At 40.3% G+C, this 20085-nt stretch overlaps 1 protein-coding gene across 1 annotated transcript in view; it reads left to right on the forward strand.

Annotated features, from left to right (window-relative positions):
• Nucleotides 1–209: 209 nt before the first annotated feature.
• LOC121065747 overlaps nucleotides 210–20085 on the forward strand; it is a 188330-nt gene continuing 168454 nt past the window's right edge. Inside the window, 2 exon segments of the mRNA XM_040548759.1 lie at nucleotides 210–370; nucleotides 17622–17677. Of these exon segments, the coding sequence (XP_040404693.1) occupies nucleotides 17666–17677 (12 nt within the window). The 5' untranslated portion in view covers nucleotides 210–370; nucleotides 17622–17665.

Genomic DNA, 20085 nt, shown 5'->3' on the forward strand with positions numbered 1-20085 from the left:
GTGCTATTGCATTTATTTTCCAAGTACCAGTAATTATTATTGAAGAGAAAAATAATAAGCAGTCTAAAAACTTTCTTATTATCTAGACCCCGTTCTCCCCTGCCCCACCTCAGGCACGGGCTGGCAGTTTCATACTCATACTGTGCCCTTTACCAAGCTGTTTGTCAGCCTCGGTTCTGGAGAAGATCGCTGCACCCCATGGAGGAGCCAAAGACTGGAGAGGCGTCTTGTGCCAACGGATTTGCCCTGGTACCTGCCGCGCATGCCAGCAGCTGTCTCATCGGGGGGGGGACTTGGACGTCACGGTCACCATAGAGACAGCAGCGAGGATTTGGTTTCAAAAGGTGAAGAGAAGCTGGGAATTAGGAAGGTAAGGCTGGGTCTGTCTCGCAACTCTCATGAAGGATTTTTAAATGGCACTCTATCTGAAAGGGTGCCACAGTAAAAAGATGCTTTACTGTATATTTATGTACATGTATATATATATGCATATAAATATATCTAAATATATGAACATTTACATGTACTGTTTTGAATAGATGTGTGTGTGAAAGGACCAAATCGAGTATTTTTAAAATCTTGCTGGCATTCTGCTAGCACTACTCGAATTATTTTTTTCATTTACAGATAGCATAAAACAAGACTCGAGTTCTGTTTAAATTTTTTTGTAAGAAGTCATAAAATATTCACTACTTAAGATTGTATCAGTTTTGCACAGAAGCGGAGTGAGCTGCGTGTATTGTAAATTAACGTTCACTTCTGCCCCTCTTCATGATCCTCTGCTATGCTTTAACAATGATACACATGTAGAGCAATGGTGAGTGTTGACAGGCAAGATAAGGATCAGCCATGAGTCATTGTTTAACCACATGGGACTTTAAAGCCTGGGTTTATACTGGTCCAGAACAGCTTGCAAATAATCCCTCTCTGCTCACTCTTATATCAGCAGATAAAACTGCCCCTCCTGATGGCTTATTCCATCCTTTACAGATGTGTAACTTATTTTCGGAGATGCATGGACTTATTTAAAGGTTCCATTTGCACATTTATAATCCCCAGCAAGGTGCTGATGGCAAATGGTTGTTTTTTGTACCTTAACAGCATATGACAACTTTGTGGGTATGTCTCTGAGGGGAAGGGAAAGTGGAAGGGAGGAGCCCATCTGGCAGAGCAAAAGGTGAAATATTAATGAGCAATGCTGTATAAGCATTACTGCAGATGAGGTACTAGAAGGCTTCTAGAGACTCATACAAGACCATGTCTGCAGTGTTGGGTGTCACTGGGGCAGAAGTGGCCGCATATGTCTTTCTGATCTCAGGCCAGGGATGTTCAGCAGAGCCCTCGAACTCTTCTCCTCCCTGCCCAGCCTGCCACAGCTGTGGCAGGGAGTAGCTGGGGCACAGCAGGTTTTCTAACCGTGACATGCTCCTTGCTTGACAGCTGGCGGAAGCCTGGCATGGGAGCCAAATGTATTCGTTTAGTGTCAGCTCTGGGGTATCTTTCCTATTTTGGGAATTCCCCACTGGGGAAGCACCACTGCTGTTGGGAGCAGAGATCAGAACTCAACCCCTGGGGCTGTCCACTCTGGGAGAGGGTTTTGGCAAGGATGTGGTGTTTTTTTTTCCTTTCTTTTTTCGTCCTATTTCTAGGTCTCTTTGATTTTATGAATAACTGAAAGATGAGTAAAACTTCAGTATTTACCCTATGGCTGAATTTTCCACAGGGGTGTTTGCATGCGTGCGTAATACCACTTGCGTTTATTATTCCTGCTGCTGTTGTCACACATTGTCTGCAAACACAGAACAAAAGGCAGCTCCCTTTGCAGTAGGCTTATGACCCAACTGCTTCATGAAAAGAGCAGAGGGAGAGCCTGGGGGGCCCAAGGAAACCCTGAGATAACATTGGTTGGGCTGCCATTGTCAGACTTTTACAAACCCTGGTAATATGTGTATGCTTCATGCCACCAGAAGAGATAGCTGGGGTGCATGTGAAGAACTGAATTCTCTATTTACATGCAGCTGGGTTTTGCATTTTTTTGGGGGGGTACCATTGTTGGGACATGCAGCTATCTGACTTCCATAACAAACTTCATTTTTAACTGATTTTATCTTGATGACTGCTGCAGGATCATGACTACCCAGAACAGTCATTCACCTTGACTTCTGTTTCAAGAACCTTCTGACCAAATTGATCTTCAGTATTGATAAGAAAATCTGTGCTGGTGAATTTTCAGGTTTGGCTCACTTTCTGAGATCAGGCAATGTCTCAGTTAGCACACGCTCTTGATTAATCATTTGATCAGGCTTTTTAGGGAGTCTAGAAACTGCAGTTATTCAGAGTTCATCCAGTTCAGATCCCTGTCTGCTGTAGTGGTGACCTACAGCTGCTTCAGAGAAAAGGAAAGGAAATCCTGCATTAAACAAGAAGGAGATAATCTGTTGCTCTTTCGAAGCTCTAATAGAAACTGTTTCAGTATTTTTTAATTTTTTTTCAAGGATCTTTATTAATATAATGCATGAGAACATTCTTATCCATGAGCTTATCCTACCCTTTCTGGAATCCTGTTAAATTTTTGTCTTTGTGACATCCTTTGGCAAGTGTTTTTCTAATTTACCTTTTCACTGAAAGTATTTATTAGATTTCTAAGAAATCTAGAAATTTCTAGATTTTCTTCGACAGACAAACCATCCTCTGAGAACTTGATTACCAATTAAGATTATTACAAAGTCAGATGTCAAGAAAGAAGCTGGATACTAACTGTACTTAAGGGGCTGATCTGAAAGATTTTACTGTTACAAAAGCCGCTTCTGAAAGACAACAAAATCAGAAAATGTGGAAAGAAAGCTTTTCTCGATATGAAGCATAGGGACCTGCTCCTTCTGGCACATTCAGTCTTTTGGTCCCCTGTTAGCAGGGTCCTTAGCTTTTGTTCTGATTGCTCACCCCTACGGTCTGCTCTGGCCACAGAATACTTGTGCTTGGCCTGCTGCGGGAAGGATAGGAAGCCACACCTATTATAACAACCACCACCTTCTAACCTCCTGTTGTTTATTAGTGGTGGGGGTAATATAATTCCTCTGTCTTGCTGTGCATCACTACCTGTATGAATTGGTCAAGACTTGCATCTGGAAATTATGCTGTGACAAGATTAGTTTCTGGTCTTGGTGAATCAGGAATATTTGTACACACTAAGTTTATGCCATAGTCTACCAGACGGTACAAGAAGTAAAGCAACCTCAGCTATCTTCTTTCTGGTGTTATTCTGTGATACTTTCACTTTGTAAGATTTCCCGAGGCTTTCTTTGACTCAGGCGGTTAATGTAAGCCATAGCTGATTTCTTTTTGTATTGATTTGAGGATAAGGGAGAACAGAAATCATGCTGTGTTGGTTGTTGGCATGTAGTTAATTTACCAGTTTGTGTTGAAAAGATAGGCGAAAGCCAATGTGAAACTGATGCTGGACATAGTTTCAGAATATATATCTTGTCAGAATGTAGAGCCGTTTGCTCACTTTAGACGTCTCCATTGATCAGTGATCATCACCCAAAGGTAGATTCCTCTTTTCTAAGCACTTCTATTCACTGTGGTATGTGCTTGGGTTTTTCCAATTGTCTCTGAGTTCAATTTTTTGTCTTCCAAATGGCCCTCAAGGTACCTACAGAGTTTGTTTATTGTCACCTACATTGATTGTATAGGAGGATGAACAAGTCAGGAAAACAAAACAGAACTGTTTTGAGTACCCTGTGTTGCAGTGAAGTGAGTCCCGTTTTGCATGAACCAGTGGAATTTGGGGAGGGTTTCTGGGAGTGTGGAAACCCTGTGGTGCTCTTGACCTTTCTCTCAGATTGGGTCCTCATCAGTGAGGATAAATTTGCAGGCTATCCAGCCAGAGTTTTTCCACATCGTAAAGGGAGTTATGAGGAACTCTAAGCTCTGAGAAGATGACTCAGTGCCGCTGGTGCTGAGCTAGACCTATCACTGTAGCCATTATAGACGCACACAGTACACACCCAATTTCATTCTCTGCCCACACATAAATGTGTCATCTATCTGTGCACGACTGAAGTGCTCATATCAAAAACATTTACCTGCCAAAGTTGTGGGAATTGTCATAAAAAGTAATTATCTCCTTCCAACTTCTCAAGTGTTACTCTCCTCTGTGATCCTTCTGTCCCATCTTTCGATCTATTACATCTTCAAAGGAATCCTGTTGTGCATGTAGGTCTATTTGGGAGAACTGTATTTACTATGCCAATTATGAGTCATGTCAGTGTAAACTAGCTAAACTAGCTAAAATAGTGTGTGATAGAAATGGACCTTCTTACTTATTTTGGATTAAAAATATTGTCTCTTGATGCCAAGTATTCCATTTGAAGTTTAATTTGAATTACTGCAATTGATAAAGGTGTAAACTTTTTCATGAATAGCAGTTTTTTTTTTTAAATAGCTGTCTGCTATCCCACTTATGCAAGTCAAGCTAGTATCAGATTAATTGTATGAAATATAGCACTACGAAATTCATTCACCCTCCCCGCACTGTGTAAAAGAGCCTGTGATTTCATTCAGCTAGTAGGAAAAAGTGACTTTCCAATCTAAAGGTATGTGAACACAAGTATTTTTTATTTTATTTTATTTTATTTTATTTTATTTTATTTTATTTTATTTTTATTTTATTTTATTTAATTTATTTTTTATTTTATTAAACTTTCAGATGTATCAGAGATGTAGCCTTAGAGGACCTAGATCAGGATTTGTGTGCATGTGCATGTGCTTATCTCTGAGATTAAGAACTCTAAGCAAGGTTCCTTGTGGTTTCTTAGGTCTTTTGTGAAAGTGTAAAGCCTCAAGCCAACTTTCAGAGCATGAGATCACAGAGTTTCCCTAGGCAAAATGTAATGAGACTGTCTCAAAACAAAGGTGAAAGCTAAGGCATGACTCTTGAAGAGGGGGGTTTGTAAGCCATCCTCAACAGAAGGAAAAGAGGAGACATGATCTCCCAGCTGTGAAGAACCGCTCTAGGTGCTGGTGACAGACCAATTGCTTCCTAATGTTAAACAGCCTATAGCTAGAGAAAAGGAAGTCTTCTGCTGTAGAGCTGGGGAAAGAAGGGAATAAGAACAGGGAAAATCAGTTTCTCTACCCACCTTTTCCCCCTGAGAGGACTAGGGGATTCATGGTCTTTAGAGGAATGGATACATGGGGACATGGTAGAAGACCACAGAAAAAAGCAGCTATTGTGAAAATTCTCTTGGTTCACTTTGGCCAAGAGTCCTGAGAATACCTGACATGATTGGGTCTGCAGTGCAGGTCTGGGGGAAAAATACAAAACCCAAACCTCTGTGAACTGAAACCAGAAGATTTCACAGAGTCCTACTCCTGAATCTAGTCATGTGTGAGTCACATCCTGCCTTACCTGACATTGCACAAGTGATTCAGAGAAAATGGCGTGATGCAACTCCTCTATGGTAATTGAAATGAGAAGGATGTTTGATGGCATGCATTTCTCAACATGTGGTACAGTAAAATACTTTTTTGCAAAACTGTCAGCAAAGGCTGGCAGAACAAAGGAGGCCCAGGCACTAATCTGGGATAATGTACAGGAGGTGGCAGGAGGAGCTGAGAAGATTTGAGTCTTGTGACAACTTTTACTGGAAAGCCAAGAGCTCAAGTTTGACTAGTTCTCAAATGAGACTAAATTGTTTAGCTAGTATTTAAGAAGTAGCATAGAGTGTTAATGGCAGCAATACAAAAGAGAAGAGGAAGATCTTTATCAGTCATTTCTGCTTTGGTTTTGTATAACTTTTTATATAAAAATATTTAAATATAACTTTGTGAGCACATACCATGTTGTGTTGTTTGTATGAGTTATAAAGATACTGTTACATGGGAACAGGAACAAGTAGGAGTGAAGAATTTTAATTCCACAATGTTTGCAAATGCCAGCAGAGGTTTGGCTTACCACAGGGTGTAGCGTTGGCTGGAGGGTTTGGACCTGGGACTGTCACTATTGGCACTATGCAATGTCTGAGGTGCAAAGCATGCTCTCTCTTTGAGTAACAGTTGCTGGGTAAAGGTTTCTGCCACAAATCAGAGACTGTCCCCTATGGGTATAAAATAATGTAGCTCTTCTAAAAAGTGTGGATAGTAGCTTAGAGCGGCTGGAGATCTGGCACAAGGTCCCTGTTAACATCCACTGTTTTCCTACCATCATCTACTACAACTTCATGTAAGGACAGGCAAGATTACTGCTGATAAAAGTCCTATCTGATTGGGTTTCATGCAGCTTTCTTCTTCTGTATCCAAGATCATGGCAGCCTGTTTCACACCCACACCTAATTTCTCAATTTACTCTACTCCGTCTTTAAAGTCTCTTTGTGCCATATAAAGCATCTGGTAACATTCAGTAACTTTCTGCACCTGTAGTTCTATTGGTTTAGGACTTTGCAGTAGATTCTCCTCACTCTAGCATGTTAAGATACAAACTGTGCCCCTGGGCTGAGTGCCAGGAAGTGTTCAGTAGCACCAACTGCATACAGTGTGAAGGAAGCTGGTCTCAAGGCATCTCATCAACATCCAAGCTGAAGCAAATTCTTTGACACCCTGATATGAAACCAGCCTGTTCCTTTTGTCTGCGTGCCAAAGGAAGCTGTTTCTTAGTTGATGAATAGGGTATGAAGTGTAAACTTTGCATTGAGACTGTGCAATAACCTTGCTTGTTTTCAGGAGAAAGGGGATTGTGTGTTCCTCGTCATCTTGCACCCAGATGTCAGCATATGGGTTGAGTTTTCTTTTTGAACAATGCCATGCAAGCTTTTTCTTGGTTGGAACTGAAGCAAGTGTTGTGTCTTGCTGAAGGTCTTCAGATTCTTTTCCTCCTCACTCCGGATTTCATTTCTGAAATGATCTGAAAACAAAAGCACTCGAAGTTCTCATGCTGGGAGATAAGACCCCCCATATTCTGCTAGGACACTTGCAATTAAACACCAAATTTGAGTGCCAAGCCCAGTTTCTTGCATCTGTTAGATCCACTGGGGTCCAATTCCACTGCACAAGAAACCTGTGACCCCAGTATCTGTGTCCAGGTGGTGATGGCCCTGCATGGGACAGCTCTGCTCCCATGCCAGCCTGGATGTGTCTCTGTCAGGCAGAGTGCTTCATCCTTTCTTCCTCTGCCAAAGCAGATTCCCTGTAGTGCTGACCCATCTAGTGAACATTTCTGGTGCAAGAAACCATGCTGTCCACTAATCCGCTACTTCTTTGTACAGTTTGAATTTCAGTTCGTGTGATGAAACTCTGTTTTCATGTCCCTGCTCTGTTCAATCTCTAACAACTTGGTATTATTCCTAGAACAGGTCTTATGTTTTAATTATTCCTTGCATTTTACAGGGTGGGAAGGGATGCTCTGGATTTTTCTCATTTTACAGGCTATCTTGGAGTCTTGACCGTGGTTAAACAATAAACCTTAAGCAGAGCCAAGAACTGAATCTATGTTTTGGGGTCCAAATAGAATAGTTCTATTTTGAAGCCATCATTCTTCCTGTGATTTTTCTCTTTTTGGAAGACAAAATAAAAAGTTAATGCTTTTAACACACTGAACATCTGTGTGTGCTTTGTTGTGGGATATGTGGTGCAGTGAATCTGTATCCATCTTTTGTTAAGGTGAACCCGTCTTTGAACTCAATATTAAAGAGCACAAAGGTGTTTTGACTCTCATAAGAGGACAAAATAAATCTTGGAAAATATTATGCTTATTATTTATGTTATTATGCAGATGGCATAAGTGAGAGGACTCTTGGTTCTCATCTGTCCTGTTTTAGTGTACTGATATTGTGAGCAAATGATGGAAAAAAGGAATAAATACAATGAAGCTTCATTGTTAGCATCACGAAACCACCACCTTAAAGGCTTAGCAAACTTCCCTTCCATCCAAAAGTATTGGCTTCAGAACCTCTAGCCTGACACTGTAGACAGGTCTGGTTTATTGGCATTAAATGATGTACTCAAGGCAGAAATGAGATACTAGGGAGTTTATAACATATTACTGAGGGCTAGCACTTTAGCATTTATTATGATCTTGAATACATTGGCATGGTGTACAGTATAAGGTGAAGAAAAAAGCCTTCCAAATGAAAGGCAAGCTTCGTAATGACCAATTCATGCAAGCTGAACTTCCCAGACCTGTTCATTTGATGCAAGTAAGTCACTGAATGAATTGGTTATGATGGAGCAGGTAGAAGACAGACTCTGTTTTTCTTAGTCCATAGCCCTGTAGTCATGCCATGGTAGAGGACCTTAGGGAACTCATGGAGTCCTGCTGGATTTTGTCTGGGGAGTGGCTTGCCCACACACAGCTCACTGCAGCATCAACTCCTGTATTGGGTCATGTTTTGTTTTAGTTTCTTTGCTTTCTTAATTAACTCAAGTATCAGATAGTTGCAAGAAAACATATGAAAGATTCATTAGCTTCACTGGTTCAACAGAGAGATAAAGATATTTCCTAATCCAGCTCTCTAGTACTCTGGGAACATCTCCAAAAACTATTGAAAATCCAGATTTGACATTCTTAATTCAGATATAAAAATAAGACCAAAAAAAGAAGAAAAAAAAATCTTCTAAGCATCCTTTCATCCTTTATGCATCTTAAGAAAGCAGAGCAGGGCCAACCCCCTTCTTTTTGACCTTAAAGATCACCTTTAGGGAAGCATGAAGTGTTTAAAGTATCTAACCAAAGGCTTAAACTTAACCCTTAGGCATGATGATAACTTCGAACTGAAATGTCATTCCTTTGTGTTTTCAGGAGAATGAAATGAGAAATGGAGAATTAATCCATCCATTCTGAGATAGCCATTTGCAATACAGTTTCCACTTGCAATGCACCTAGTTTTAGCTAGCAAGAGTGCATCCATGAGCTAGGACCTGGAAGGAACATTGTAGGTTATATATACTTCATTTTGCACTTAACTTTGCTTTCTCTTTGGCAAGACTCAACCACAGAGAAAAAACATGTGAGTGGGCAGATGGACCTGAAGATTCACTGAAGGTTGCTTCCAAGTCCTTAGGATATCTGTCTATTTTTGTGTGAAGAGCTAGGGGTTAATGATTCCACTCCCTGCCTTCATGATGCTGGGGATGATGTAGGGAAAGATAGGAGCTTATATAAATTTTTGGTGGTAGTTGTGGTGTTAGCGGTTTAGGAGGCGAACTGACTTTACAGAGAATTAAATAAAACAGAGATGACTTTGGATTTGTATTTTCAGCCATCATGAGAAAAAAAAAAGTCAGCTAAAAATAAACATGCAATATAAATGATGTTTGTCAATCACCTGTCCAACCTAAGATGCACACCTGTGTGAGTTTTAGCAGTATGAAGGTCACTTACACTGCTTCTACCAGATTTTCTGGATTTTCCAAGGTTTCCAGTTGTTGCTACATTTTGGAAAGGACTTGTGCGGTATTGACAACATGCTTGAAAATGTTTAAAAGACAATGGTAGTCTTTTTGTTGATTTCTGCACAGCACCATGTGCAGGCTGCAGCAAGATGGTCTGTAGTGGCAAAGTTGATCTGATCTAAGAAACTACAGTTCCTCAGCAGCTGGAAGTTACTACTGCTCCACTGAGTTGTTGTAACTAACAGGGTCCAATCTGTGCAACTGCACAGTAAACCAGACCAGCAAAATTTTCACTGGATATGCAAGAGAGTCATAGAATGACAGAATGAGTCATAAGTATCTGAAACTGCTCTCACCTTCACCAGAGTAAATGAGAAATAATTCCATCAAGCCAGTGAAATTATTCCATTCTGAAACTTCTGAAAATGGCACTAGAATGAGATCCTTCAGTCCTTAATTTGGTATCTGGGGTGAGGGAGGAAGGATAAGGAATCAGAAAAAATGAAGTGTAGTCATATCTTTTTAGTTCTGCTGAAGTTTTCACGTTCCCTTACTATGAACACCCTCACTTGGGAGTTAATATATTAGTCTGCTGTATTCAGTGAAGTAATTCATGCAAATACAGAGAAATGTATGCATAAGAGTTCTGCAGGTTTGGGACCTATAAATTTTAGAGTAGACTAGACTGCTTTGTTTCTGCTTATTTTCTCCCACTTGTTATGTAACATGTTTTTCAAAATAGTGAATAATTGTATCATCATCCAAACCACATCCGAAATAGACGATCAGCTTGTAGACTGCAGTATCTAAAATGAGTACTGATATGCTTTGTATGACTCTTTTTTTTTTTAAACCCTCTTTTGTAGTAGTGAAAAATGTAGTATTTAAAAGTTGTTTTTAGATAGAACTATGGGTGTAACCCAATCTAGGAAAAGCCAAGAAAGCCCAAACTCACTTATACTCCAACAAAGCAAGTGAAAGCTTCTGAAGCTGGGAAACCAGCTTCTTCTGGCTCAGCTTACCTGCTTCTCAAGTGAAACAGGCTATTTCCAATGAAGCTGCCACACTGCCAGTACATCAGATAAATGCTTAGGCATCAATGAATTATTGCAGGGCTTTGCCTGGTTGTTTACAGAAAGGCAGACTTCTTGCCTTTTACTACTACACTGCCCCAATCCTGACCTAAGCAACCAGCTGTGGGACAGCATATGGTACCCAAGTGAGTCAGAAGGATGCATGGCTACCCTGCTCCTCCCCAGACGGCAGAGAGGTGAAAAGAGGATGTGCTATCCATAGGCATCCCACCCAGGGACTGATGGGTCCATGGGCCAGGCTGCTGGGCACAGTAGCATGCCTCCAATATTAAACTGCTTTCACGCTCTCTCTTGCTCTGTGATCTCTATCTGAAAGTCACTGCTGCATTCTACCTTGAAGTCCTTTCCCACCATCACTCCCCAGCCCTTTTTTTTTTTTTTTTTTAAATTAGCAATACCTGTTATAATGAGGAAGAGTTGGTGGATTCTGATCTAACTCTCCTGCCATTGGTCAGTATAATTTTCTGCTTTGTTCTGATGGTGCAAGAACATAAATGTCTTCAGATCCTTGAAACTATATTGCTTGTACTAAGCTCTGTCATTACAGGGTCTAGTTTCAGGGTATGTTTTCTCTGATGGAAAAGCTTACTTAAGGATCCCTTTTTGCTTGCTGGAGTTCCTTGTGCTCTGGTTGTGGTGGTACAGTCATAGAAGACCAGAGGAGCAGTTCAAGGTTAAAAAAAAAAAAAAAAAAAAAGTTTGGGGGGAACAGGTATTTTTAACCCAGCTTAGATCTATAGTAATGTCAAGGCCAATGAGACTGTAGTGGGCTGTGGCCCAGGGACAGGAATGAATGACTCAAGAGAGGAAGGAGGCAGAGAGCAGAAATTTACTAAGCTGCTTTGTCACCAAGTAAAACATGTCATGGGATTGCTACTGACTATTCCACTTGATCAGATGGTATGGAAGTCATACAGAGGGTGTCACATTTTTTCGGCTACCCTATTGGTTAGAAGTCAGCTTCAGCCCTATTAGACATGCTATCTACCTCAAAATGCAGGAATTTGTCTGAAGTCACGTTCGACTGCTCTTTGCCTGCTCAAGGTCTCAAGATTTTTTTTTTATTTTTTTCTTGTGTAGTAAATGAAACATCACTAGCATTTATTTCCAATGGAAAACTAGTTCAAGGCTTCAAATCCCAGAGTCAGAATTCTGATTGCTAATTTTCTGTCTGCAACAAAGAAATGTAGTGCTGAGCCACGCTGACAAAGGGCGCCCAGTTTAAAAGAGCTAGGCATGACCTGGGTTTTTTTTGCTGCTCTTGGTTGAAGACTGATGGAAACAGCTACAGACCTAAGGTTGCCTCTACCTACATTTTATTAGTTAGATGGATCTTAAAAAACAAACTGCAGGTCAGTTTGCTTATTCATCAAAATATCTTTACACAACACTGTTTCTGGTTAGCAGTGTACAAACAGAGCTGTTAAGTTCCTGTCCATTTTGTTGCTTTTTGATTATTGACATCATTACCTTAGTTTCCCTTTGTACTCAGTGGTTATGTCTTATTAACAGGTACATGACAGAGGTATGCACTCACAAGGTTGAATATATTGATATGTATGTGTAGTCAATGTTAAATGGCATACAGAACAATACAAGGAGGAGTAATGTGAATGTATAAACAGACTATGTTGTTTCATGTTGACATGTATATGACACTAATCCAGAAACTCATGCCAGAGGCAAGTGAAATACGTTTTAAACCACTAGAGGTATTCCTTCTGGGATTGCTCATACAGTAGAATTTCTGTCTCTTTTCTTTCAATCAAACTCTACTGATCCATTGACATCAGTACTGATATCTCAGGTGGTATATATGTAAAAGATGTTACTTTCACAAGATACATTTTCTTGTATTTTCCTGTGTATCTTTGCTGGTGTTCTTGCTCATTTCAGAGAAAGGATGCAGGTCAAAAAACCCTTTAACATCATATTACTAAACACAAGTATGAGATTTAGATTTATCACTGGTAAACAACAATAAAGGCATTTTTTTCTAGTGTTAATCATATGTGCTGTTTGAAGGGAAACTTTCCTGGAAAATGATGCTCCAATAATTATAGGTTCAGTCCTTGAACAGCAGTGTGTACAAAAGTAATCTCTTTGTTTTTCCTCTTTAATAGTCATTGAAGCCAATGTATGAATAGTAGAAGTTCACAAGGAAGTGTTAAAATCTATGGCTAATGCAGACAGTCACAAAATGAACTAATTACTCCCTGAAAATAAGTTAGGAGAGAAACTCTGAAGCAGTTTTCAAAAGAGATGGAGCTGTTGGCAATAAAATTGTGTATGGCCAAAATATATTATATTGCTTGCATGTTCCCTAATGGTAAATATTTTTCTGTCTGTCTAGATTTTTATTTACATTTTTATGTATCCCCCTTAGATTTTATAGTATTGTTTTTGTGCAATCAAAGTCATGCACTGTTTCTGTCTCTAAAGCATATGTTTTTTAGGATTTGATGTACAGCTAAGTATTTTTAACTGACATGCTGCTTTAATTTAGAGGCCATATTGTTTGAGAAATACAAGGCACAAAAGCCTTTTGTAGTGAAAAGAACCTCTTTCACTGGAAAGGACTGGAATGTGGACAGGCAGGCAGAAGTCAGGACAGCATCAGTGCTGAGGTTCCTGGTGCCATGAGATTGCATCCAGAGGGGTCAGCAGAAACCTACCATGGCTGATGGAGTCACAGAGACGAAGCAGAACATGCACTAAGTTTGTAAGAGTCAGAGTGCAGCTGAGGAGCATAGTGCTGTGGGTAACAGCATGAGGATACCATATCTTAATGGGAGCTGGTGAGAGCAGAGTGTTGGTGTTGCAAAAATTCAGTATGTACCCATAGGCACCTCCAGCCTGTCCCCCTGGGAGCTGGCATTGGGGTGACTGGGACATGAGATGGGAGCGCTGAGAGCTCTTGGAGACAACCAGGGTAGCACAACCAGACCAGTCAGGTGGGATGAGCTCCTGCTGACACTTGGTTGCAGGGTGCATGTGCAGCAGGCAGTCACAGGGAGGAGAGCAGCCTCACATGCACAGCCTGGTTGGAGAGATTGTTTGTTCATCTGATGTAGGTTTTGGTCTGCCTTCACATGGTAAGAAGTGGCAGAGAAGGACAGTCTGGGATGATGAGCAGTGTAAATGCTAAGCAGCAGTGTGGAAGCAGAAAGCAGGCTGAGAAGAGGCATGACCGTGACCAGAAGGAAGGTGGTTGCCATACTGCTGGCCCCTTGCCTATTCCCCCAGCCCTGCTGCCACGTTATTCTGGGTTGTTTCTAAGCCTTATGGTGGGCAGCCATGTCAAAGGAAAGCCTAGCAAACAAAACCGGGAGATAGGTGTCCTGTTCTGGAAAGCCTTTTGTCCAGGCTCGGGCTGGCTTCACATTTCTCCTAGTACAGACTGTCTGCTGGGGATGACTAAAATTTTCAGTGTGCTCAAAGATGAGGTTTGGGACTGTATTGAGAGACAACTGTCCCTGAGCCAGGCTCTGGAGCAACATGATGAGTGTTTGTTTACGTCTACAGTGCTTCCCATTTGGTGGAAGATGGGAATACTGCAATGATGGCACAGAAGCCAAAATTTAGTATTTTGTGCTTCCACAGGAATTGCTGGCATGATTTAGCAGTAGGTACTACTATTTCATTGTATCATATCTCTATAGATAGAAAAGCCATTTATCTATCTACTTTTTCAAGCAAGTAGAAAAAAGGCTAGGAACATTAGTCTAACAAGTAAAGCAATTGAAAGTGAGCTTAATTTCAAGTGTGTTAATGATCTTTATAAAAGTATATTTGCAGCAAGAGGAGGAAGAAATAAAGGATCTGAAACTACTTTGGAGGATCTGCTCCCAAAATTGTTGATTAAAGAAGGATAATCACAGAACTTGTGGCTTCAAAGGTCAGTTCTGCTGAATTTAATGACTGATGGAGTCTCTTCACCAGAGGTGCAGTTTTCCCCTCAAGAAATACTTCTTAAAGACCAATGCTCCTGAGCTGGTATTTATGAGAGTGTCTAAAGGGAATTACAAGTAGGTTGTTAGGGTTATCATTTACTCAGTGGTTTCTGCCAATATTATAGCACAGGTATCCCACAACAGTTCTCAGCATGTGATAAATGGTGTACCAGCTCAAGGTGAAAAAGAAGAGAGGGCAGCCACTATCATGACAAACTGTTGCTTTGTTACTCCTCCTGCGAACCCACTGCTTCTCCACCAGCAATCCCCAGCACCTTAGCTGTGCACACCATTGCTCACCTCCATCCATGTGCGATGCACTTGCCTGCATATTCAGGAGGGCTTTAAGAAGATGCTGGGTAGGCAGCTACAAACACGATGGCTTTTGTGCCACAGATCAGTGTGGCAAGAACACTTTATAGCTACATTTGCAAGAAGACCCTTATTGCATGCAGGCTCTTCATGCAGCCCAGCTATTTCCAGTAGCTAAACAAAGCATAAAGCGTGAACTAGTGTGAGGAAGAGGTACTTCAGCCTGCACCAGCAGGAAGGTCTGTTGTTTTGATCTCTTCCAGATCTGTGACTACTAACAGGAGCCCATCAATAACATTTGTGATGCTCTACATTATTTCTGTTGCATCTACTTTTATTTAATTCCTCTATTTTTCAATTAAAAACTTAGATTATTTATTACAGAAAGCTACTTGGATAGGATGCCTGTTTGATTTAGCTTCCTTAGTAATTCCTTTTGTGAAAAGAAGTGATTTTCTTCTGTAAGGAAAAAGGAAAAATTTGTGTGGGGGAAGGGGGAGAGAGAAATGATAAGTACCCATTTTAATAACTTTTTAATAACTTGTGATTGGTTTGCTTTGTCATTTCACTATAAATGTGCTAAAAGTAACTGAAGTCCACTAAATCATGCAAAATATTATATCTGATGGACACAAAATATCTGGTGGGATATGAAATAAGATTTTTATCTTCTTGATTGACTGAAAAAGTCATGTACTTAGGTTTTGCTGTACTCTTTCAGAACCATGAGACAGTTTAATTCTAAGGATTCAGCTATTATCCAGATAAAGAAAATAGGTTGATGAGGTTAAGGCCTCAGACAACATCCATTAATGCAGTGTTAAATGTACTGCCTGACCGTTTTCTTTTTTTTTTTTTTGAAGATAAAGCAATGTCTGTAGCATGTTCTTTTAAAAAACACCAGAGAAGTCCTGAATGAAAACAAAAATTTCCCCAGAAAGCCCAAATAAAGGGAAGCTCTTGAACTCCAAGAAAATCACTGTTAAGACACCAATGATGTTCATGTATTTTTGTGTTTGCTTACCTTGTGTGGTCAATCACATTCTTTAAATTAAGATGAAACTCCAAGTATATCTATTGATGTTTGGATTTCCAGGACTATTGTGGCTTTGAAAAAGTCCTTATTACTGCACCTTTGGCTCCTCTTCAAAGAACAGATGTTGACCATGGCTGAAAATGTTGAATTTACAGCTTAAATCTTTATCAGTTCTTTCTGCTGGCTGCTTCTTGTGATTCTACCTTTAAAAGGAGAGGAGACATTTCAAGCTTTTATTGCCTTTAGTTTATTTCAGGTTGTTCTTTTTTGCTGCTCCTGTTTGAATTATAACTGTTTTGCCATGCCGTTGGACTCAGAAATATTTACCTGCTGTATACAGTGGAAGTGCAATTGGTTTGGAGCAGCAACAGGAAAAGTCATGTAGATACTGCCTGGGTTTGGAAACCCATCCTGGATTTTGGAATTGGGACTCTGGGGTTGTTATCTAGCCATCATGTGTCTCAGAAATTTGACCTTAGCCTAGTTGTGTGATTTCCATAGGGGCTTTATTTTTAGCATCATAGAATATTATGGAGCTGAGGACTTTCAGCATGGTTTCTGCAATAGTTGTGGACTGTGCTGCTGGGGCCCTTTGGGCAAGGCTGTTCACAAGAGGAGAGGACGTCGCTGGCTTCTCAACCCCCTGCATCACTACAATGACCTTGGCACCCCAAGTAGGGCACCAAAATCCAGGGGTGATGGCAAAGGTCAGCAGACTCTCAGCATCTGCAAGTACTGGGCAGAGCTCAGCCCTTCATTAATTACTGAGCAATCAAAGCCACAATGCAACCTTTTTTCTGTGGAGAATTTGTGGCCCTGTTCACTGTCCATTGTGGTGATTTCAATGAAACCTAAGCACATACTTAGAATTAAGTACTTTGCATGGTGCCCTCAGGAGAGAGAGTTTCCTCAAATGGGGCCAAACATGTACTTTGTATGGGGCATCCTCTGACCCAGTAGGTCGGTTGAATCTTCTGAGGGACTCTGAAGGGATATTTTTAATTGTTCAAAGTCTTGTTTTGTTTTCAGGCTCTGCAAAATAATCTGAATGTGTGTTTGTGTAAATGCATAAGAGAAAAGCTGGCAGAGAAAGAAGCCTGCTATTCATTGCGTTTCAGATCCTGTGACCAGGGAGTCAGACTGAGTTTTGCCATTGATTAGAGTGAGCACAGGGGCAACCCATCTAGCCCTTTTGAAAGAATATTTTTTCCCACATAGAGACAAAAGCAGATGGTATAAAACTGGAACATTTTTGTTGATAGGATACATAACTTGTAAAATTATTGTAGCCTTGCATAATGGTTATAACCTCTGTGTAGAGAATAATTTCCATACTTTTAACTGAATCTCATCACAGGGAGAGAGGCACAGGTGGGACTCACTTAGATGCAGGATCACAGAAGCACTCCTGAGTCCAGCAGGTTTGGCACTGCAATTTCCAGGTTAGGTATATTCCACAACAAATTTCACATAGTTTTAGTGATTACTGTCTATGGGTAGGAATTACCCACTCCTTCTGGGTTAATTCTGCCCTCAAATATTTCCTTGGTGTTGTTGCATTTAAGCTTAAACTACTTTTTTTTTTTTTTTAGTTTTTATTATTTATTTATTTATTTTTTAACATGACCTGATGCAAAGTTTTCAAAAAAGATGAAGTGAAGCACTGTCCTCACTTTGCTCTTTGGCTAGGCAGAAGGGGGAACTACAGCAGCAGCACACCTCCATCTTGGCAGGTTTCTAGGCTGGTGCTCTGCAAGTCTGTGTGTTTAAACCTAAGGGTATTAATGACAGCATGTGGACTGAAAATTCAGATATGCTTCCTCTCTTCTGTTGTAGGAGGAAGTGTTTTTAGCTGTGGGTCTGAGAAACGACAGGCTGGCATGGAAAAAGAGGTAAGTGAAGAAAAAAAACACTTGTAGAAAAGGAAAATTAAAAGGCTATTGAAAATGCTATTCCTAACATTGCTATTTCATAATAATATTTGTCGTGTGATGTGAGGGAAGTCAGCAGACATGTAGGCTCCTTTATATCATTGACAAGTCAAGAGGATGATTAACGAGAATACCAGACAATGTAATGGTAGGAGAAGGCCCACAGAAGTTAAACAAAAGTGCCTTCAGAATTTAGAGAATTCCCATGATCCATAGTAGGACCTCATTGTGCTTGTCTACTGTTTCTATTTTTGATTAGATTTATAAACACAGCACCACATATTTTCATGTGGCTCATAGCCCCAGGGCAGAGCGAGATTGACTGCGCTGAAACTGTGAGGCTTGTGAATTTTGGGCCAGGGATGGAGTGAAATAAGTAGTGTAATTGTTTTTGTGGAGTGACCGTGGGACCTCCTCTGTTCTGAATTACACATGGTTCAACCCTTTGACCTAACCAACCTCGGCAATGCCTGGTAGATCTCCTAAAGCTGTGCTGAAAGGTCCTATCAGTGACATGTTGGAACATTATCTGTCATGTGAGATGTGCGCCAACAACCATATTAAACTACATTAATTACTAGTAAGGCCATGTTTGTGACAATCTCAACTTCATTTAACCCATCATCATGTTAGTTATTGTTTAAACAGGAAGAACAAATGGGGACAATTTATGAAATCAAAATGCAGCACCAGTGTTTTCTTTAATAAATTGTATGCTTTATTTTGTTTTATTTCTTTATTTTATTATATTTTTTCCCCTGGTATTTTTGTTCCTGTCATCAGCTCTGTAGCCTGAGTTTTGGAGGGATTTTTAAGACTAAGCAAGAAAAAGACTGCCTCTTAATAGATAAAGTCATATGCCAGTGTAATTGTGACTTTTTTCAGTGTAATTGTAGCTCATACCACAGTTGACTGCAAACACTGCTTGTTTTCTAGCAAGAAAAAAATGTGCTATGATAATTTATGTAAAACAAAGATCACACGTGGATTATTCACTTGATTTACACCTTTTCTCCTTCATACTCTACATAGTGCATCTCTGCACAGCAGTCCAGTTTGCACACCTCTGGAACAGGAGTGAAGCACTGACTTTTATTATTTTAATTCTCAGAGAACACCTTCCTCATAGGCCCAAACCCATAGGCAGCTAAGCATACTGTGAGTCCTCAAAAGGCAGCCCAGTATGTAGAAATTCAGGAGAATTCTTTGCACGTGGCCATTTTCTGAAACAAATCTGAATTTTACTGCATGGAATCTGAATTCCTCCATGGCAGTGCACAGGATCAGTCATGCCTAGCTGTGCCCAACATTACATTAGATTAGACTCATAAGATTACATCTTCCACTTCCACACCAAGCTGCTTTTTTTCGACAGGGCTTTTCCCTTTAGCCTCATTTTCTGGCAAGAACAGTCTGAAATGAAGCAGGTATTTGTTTATTTATTTTTTTAATTGCTGCAGAGTCAGCTTAAAAATGTGTTTGACCCTACCAAGTGTCATTCTCATTAGCAGTGAAGAGTTTGCTCTCTGTAAAATCTAATGTAGAGTGCTTAAAGCAGACAGGTGCAAATTAGAAGCTGTTTCTCTTTGGCTGCCATCCCTTAAATAGACAAAAGTAATAGGCTAGGAGAAGGGAAAAGGTTCCAGCTCCAGCTGCATAAAGGAAAGCCTTAACAGGGACATACCAGCTGGTTACAAGAAATAAATGCTGTAAATACCAACTAACACATTTGTGTCCATGCTTACAGAGGAATATGTTTTCAGTAAGACTCCATCCTTTTTTATGCTCGAGGATCATTCTTTGAAAACTGTGCTCTTTATGTTTAAAGGCTAATGCTCTCACTGAAGTGAATGAGAACAGAAGCCAAAATACCTGTTCCTGTTTACCATCATTACACTCCTTAGAGCATTTCAGGCATTATTAGGTTCTTCGAGCCCTAGCAGTTTGACAATATTTCCAGCTACTTCTCTTTTGGCTGTATTCAGACAAGGCCCCAAAAGGAAAAAAACAAAACAAAACAAAAAACCCCAAAACAACAAAAACAAAACCATGGATGAATCTGCTGAGCTAGTTTGCTGATGTTAGAAACAGTTGTTCATATTAAGAACACCTAATTTAATTTCATGAAAGAGACATAACATGCCAGTATGTGTATGAATCTAAGGTATGCATTTCCTAAAAGGAACTAAAACTCTGTCATTCCAAAGTTGCTCTTCTTTTTGACTTCCAGCTTGCATGGGGACTGCTGTCTGGAAGCAGTAACTTTAACTTTAACTCTAAGGCTGCTGATGAGGTCTGTCTGTGTGATCTTCGTAAGCGGATAAGGGTAGGGAGACAGCTCAGAGCAGAGCTTGTTTACAGCAGGACAG

The sequence above is a fragment of the Cygnus olor genome, chromosome 2 (genome assembly GCF_009769625.2).
Source record: "Cygnus olor isolate bCygOlo1 chromosome 2, bCygOlo1.pri.v2, whole genome shotgun sequence".
NCBI classification, from domain to species: Eukaryota; Metazoa; Chordata; class Aves; order Anseriformes; family Anatidae; genus Cygnus; species Cygnus olor.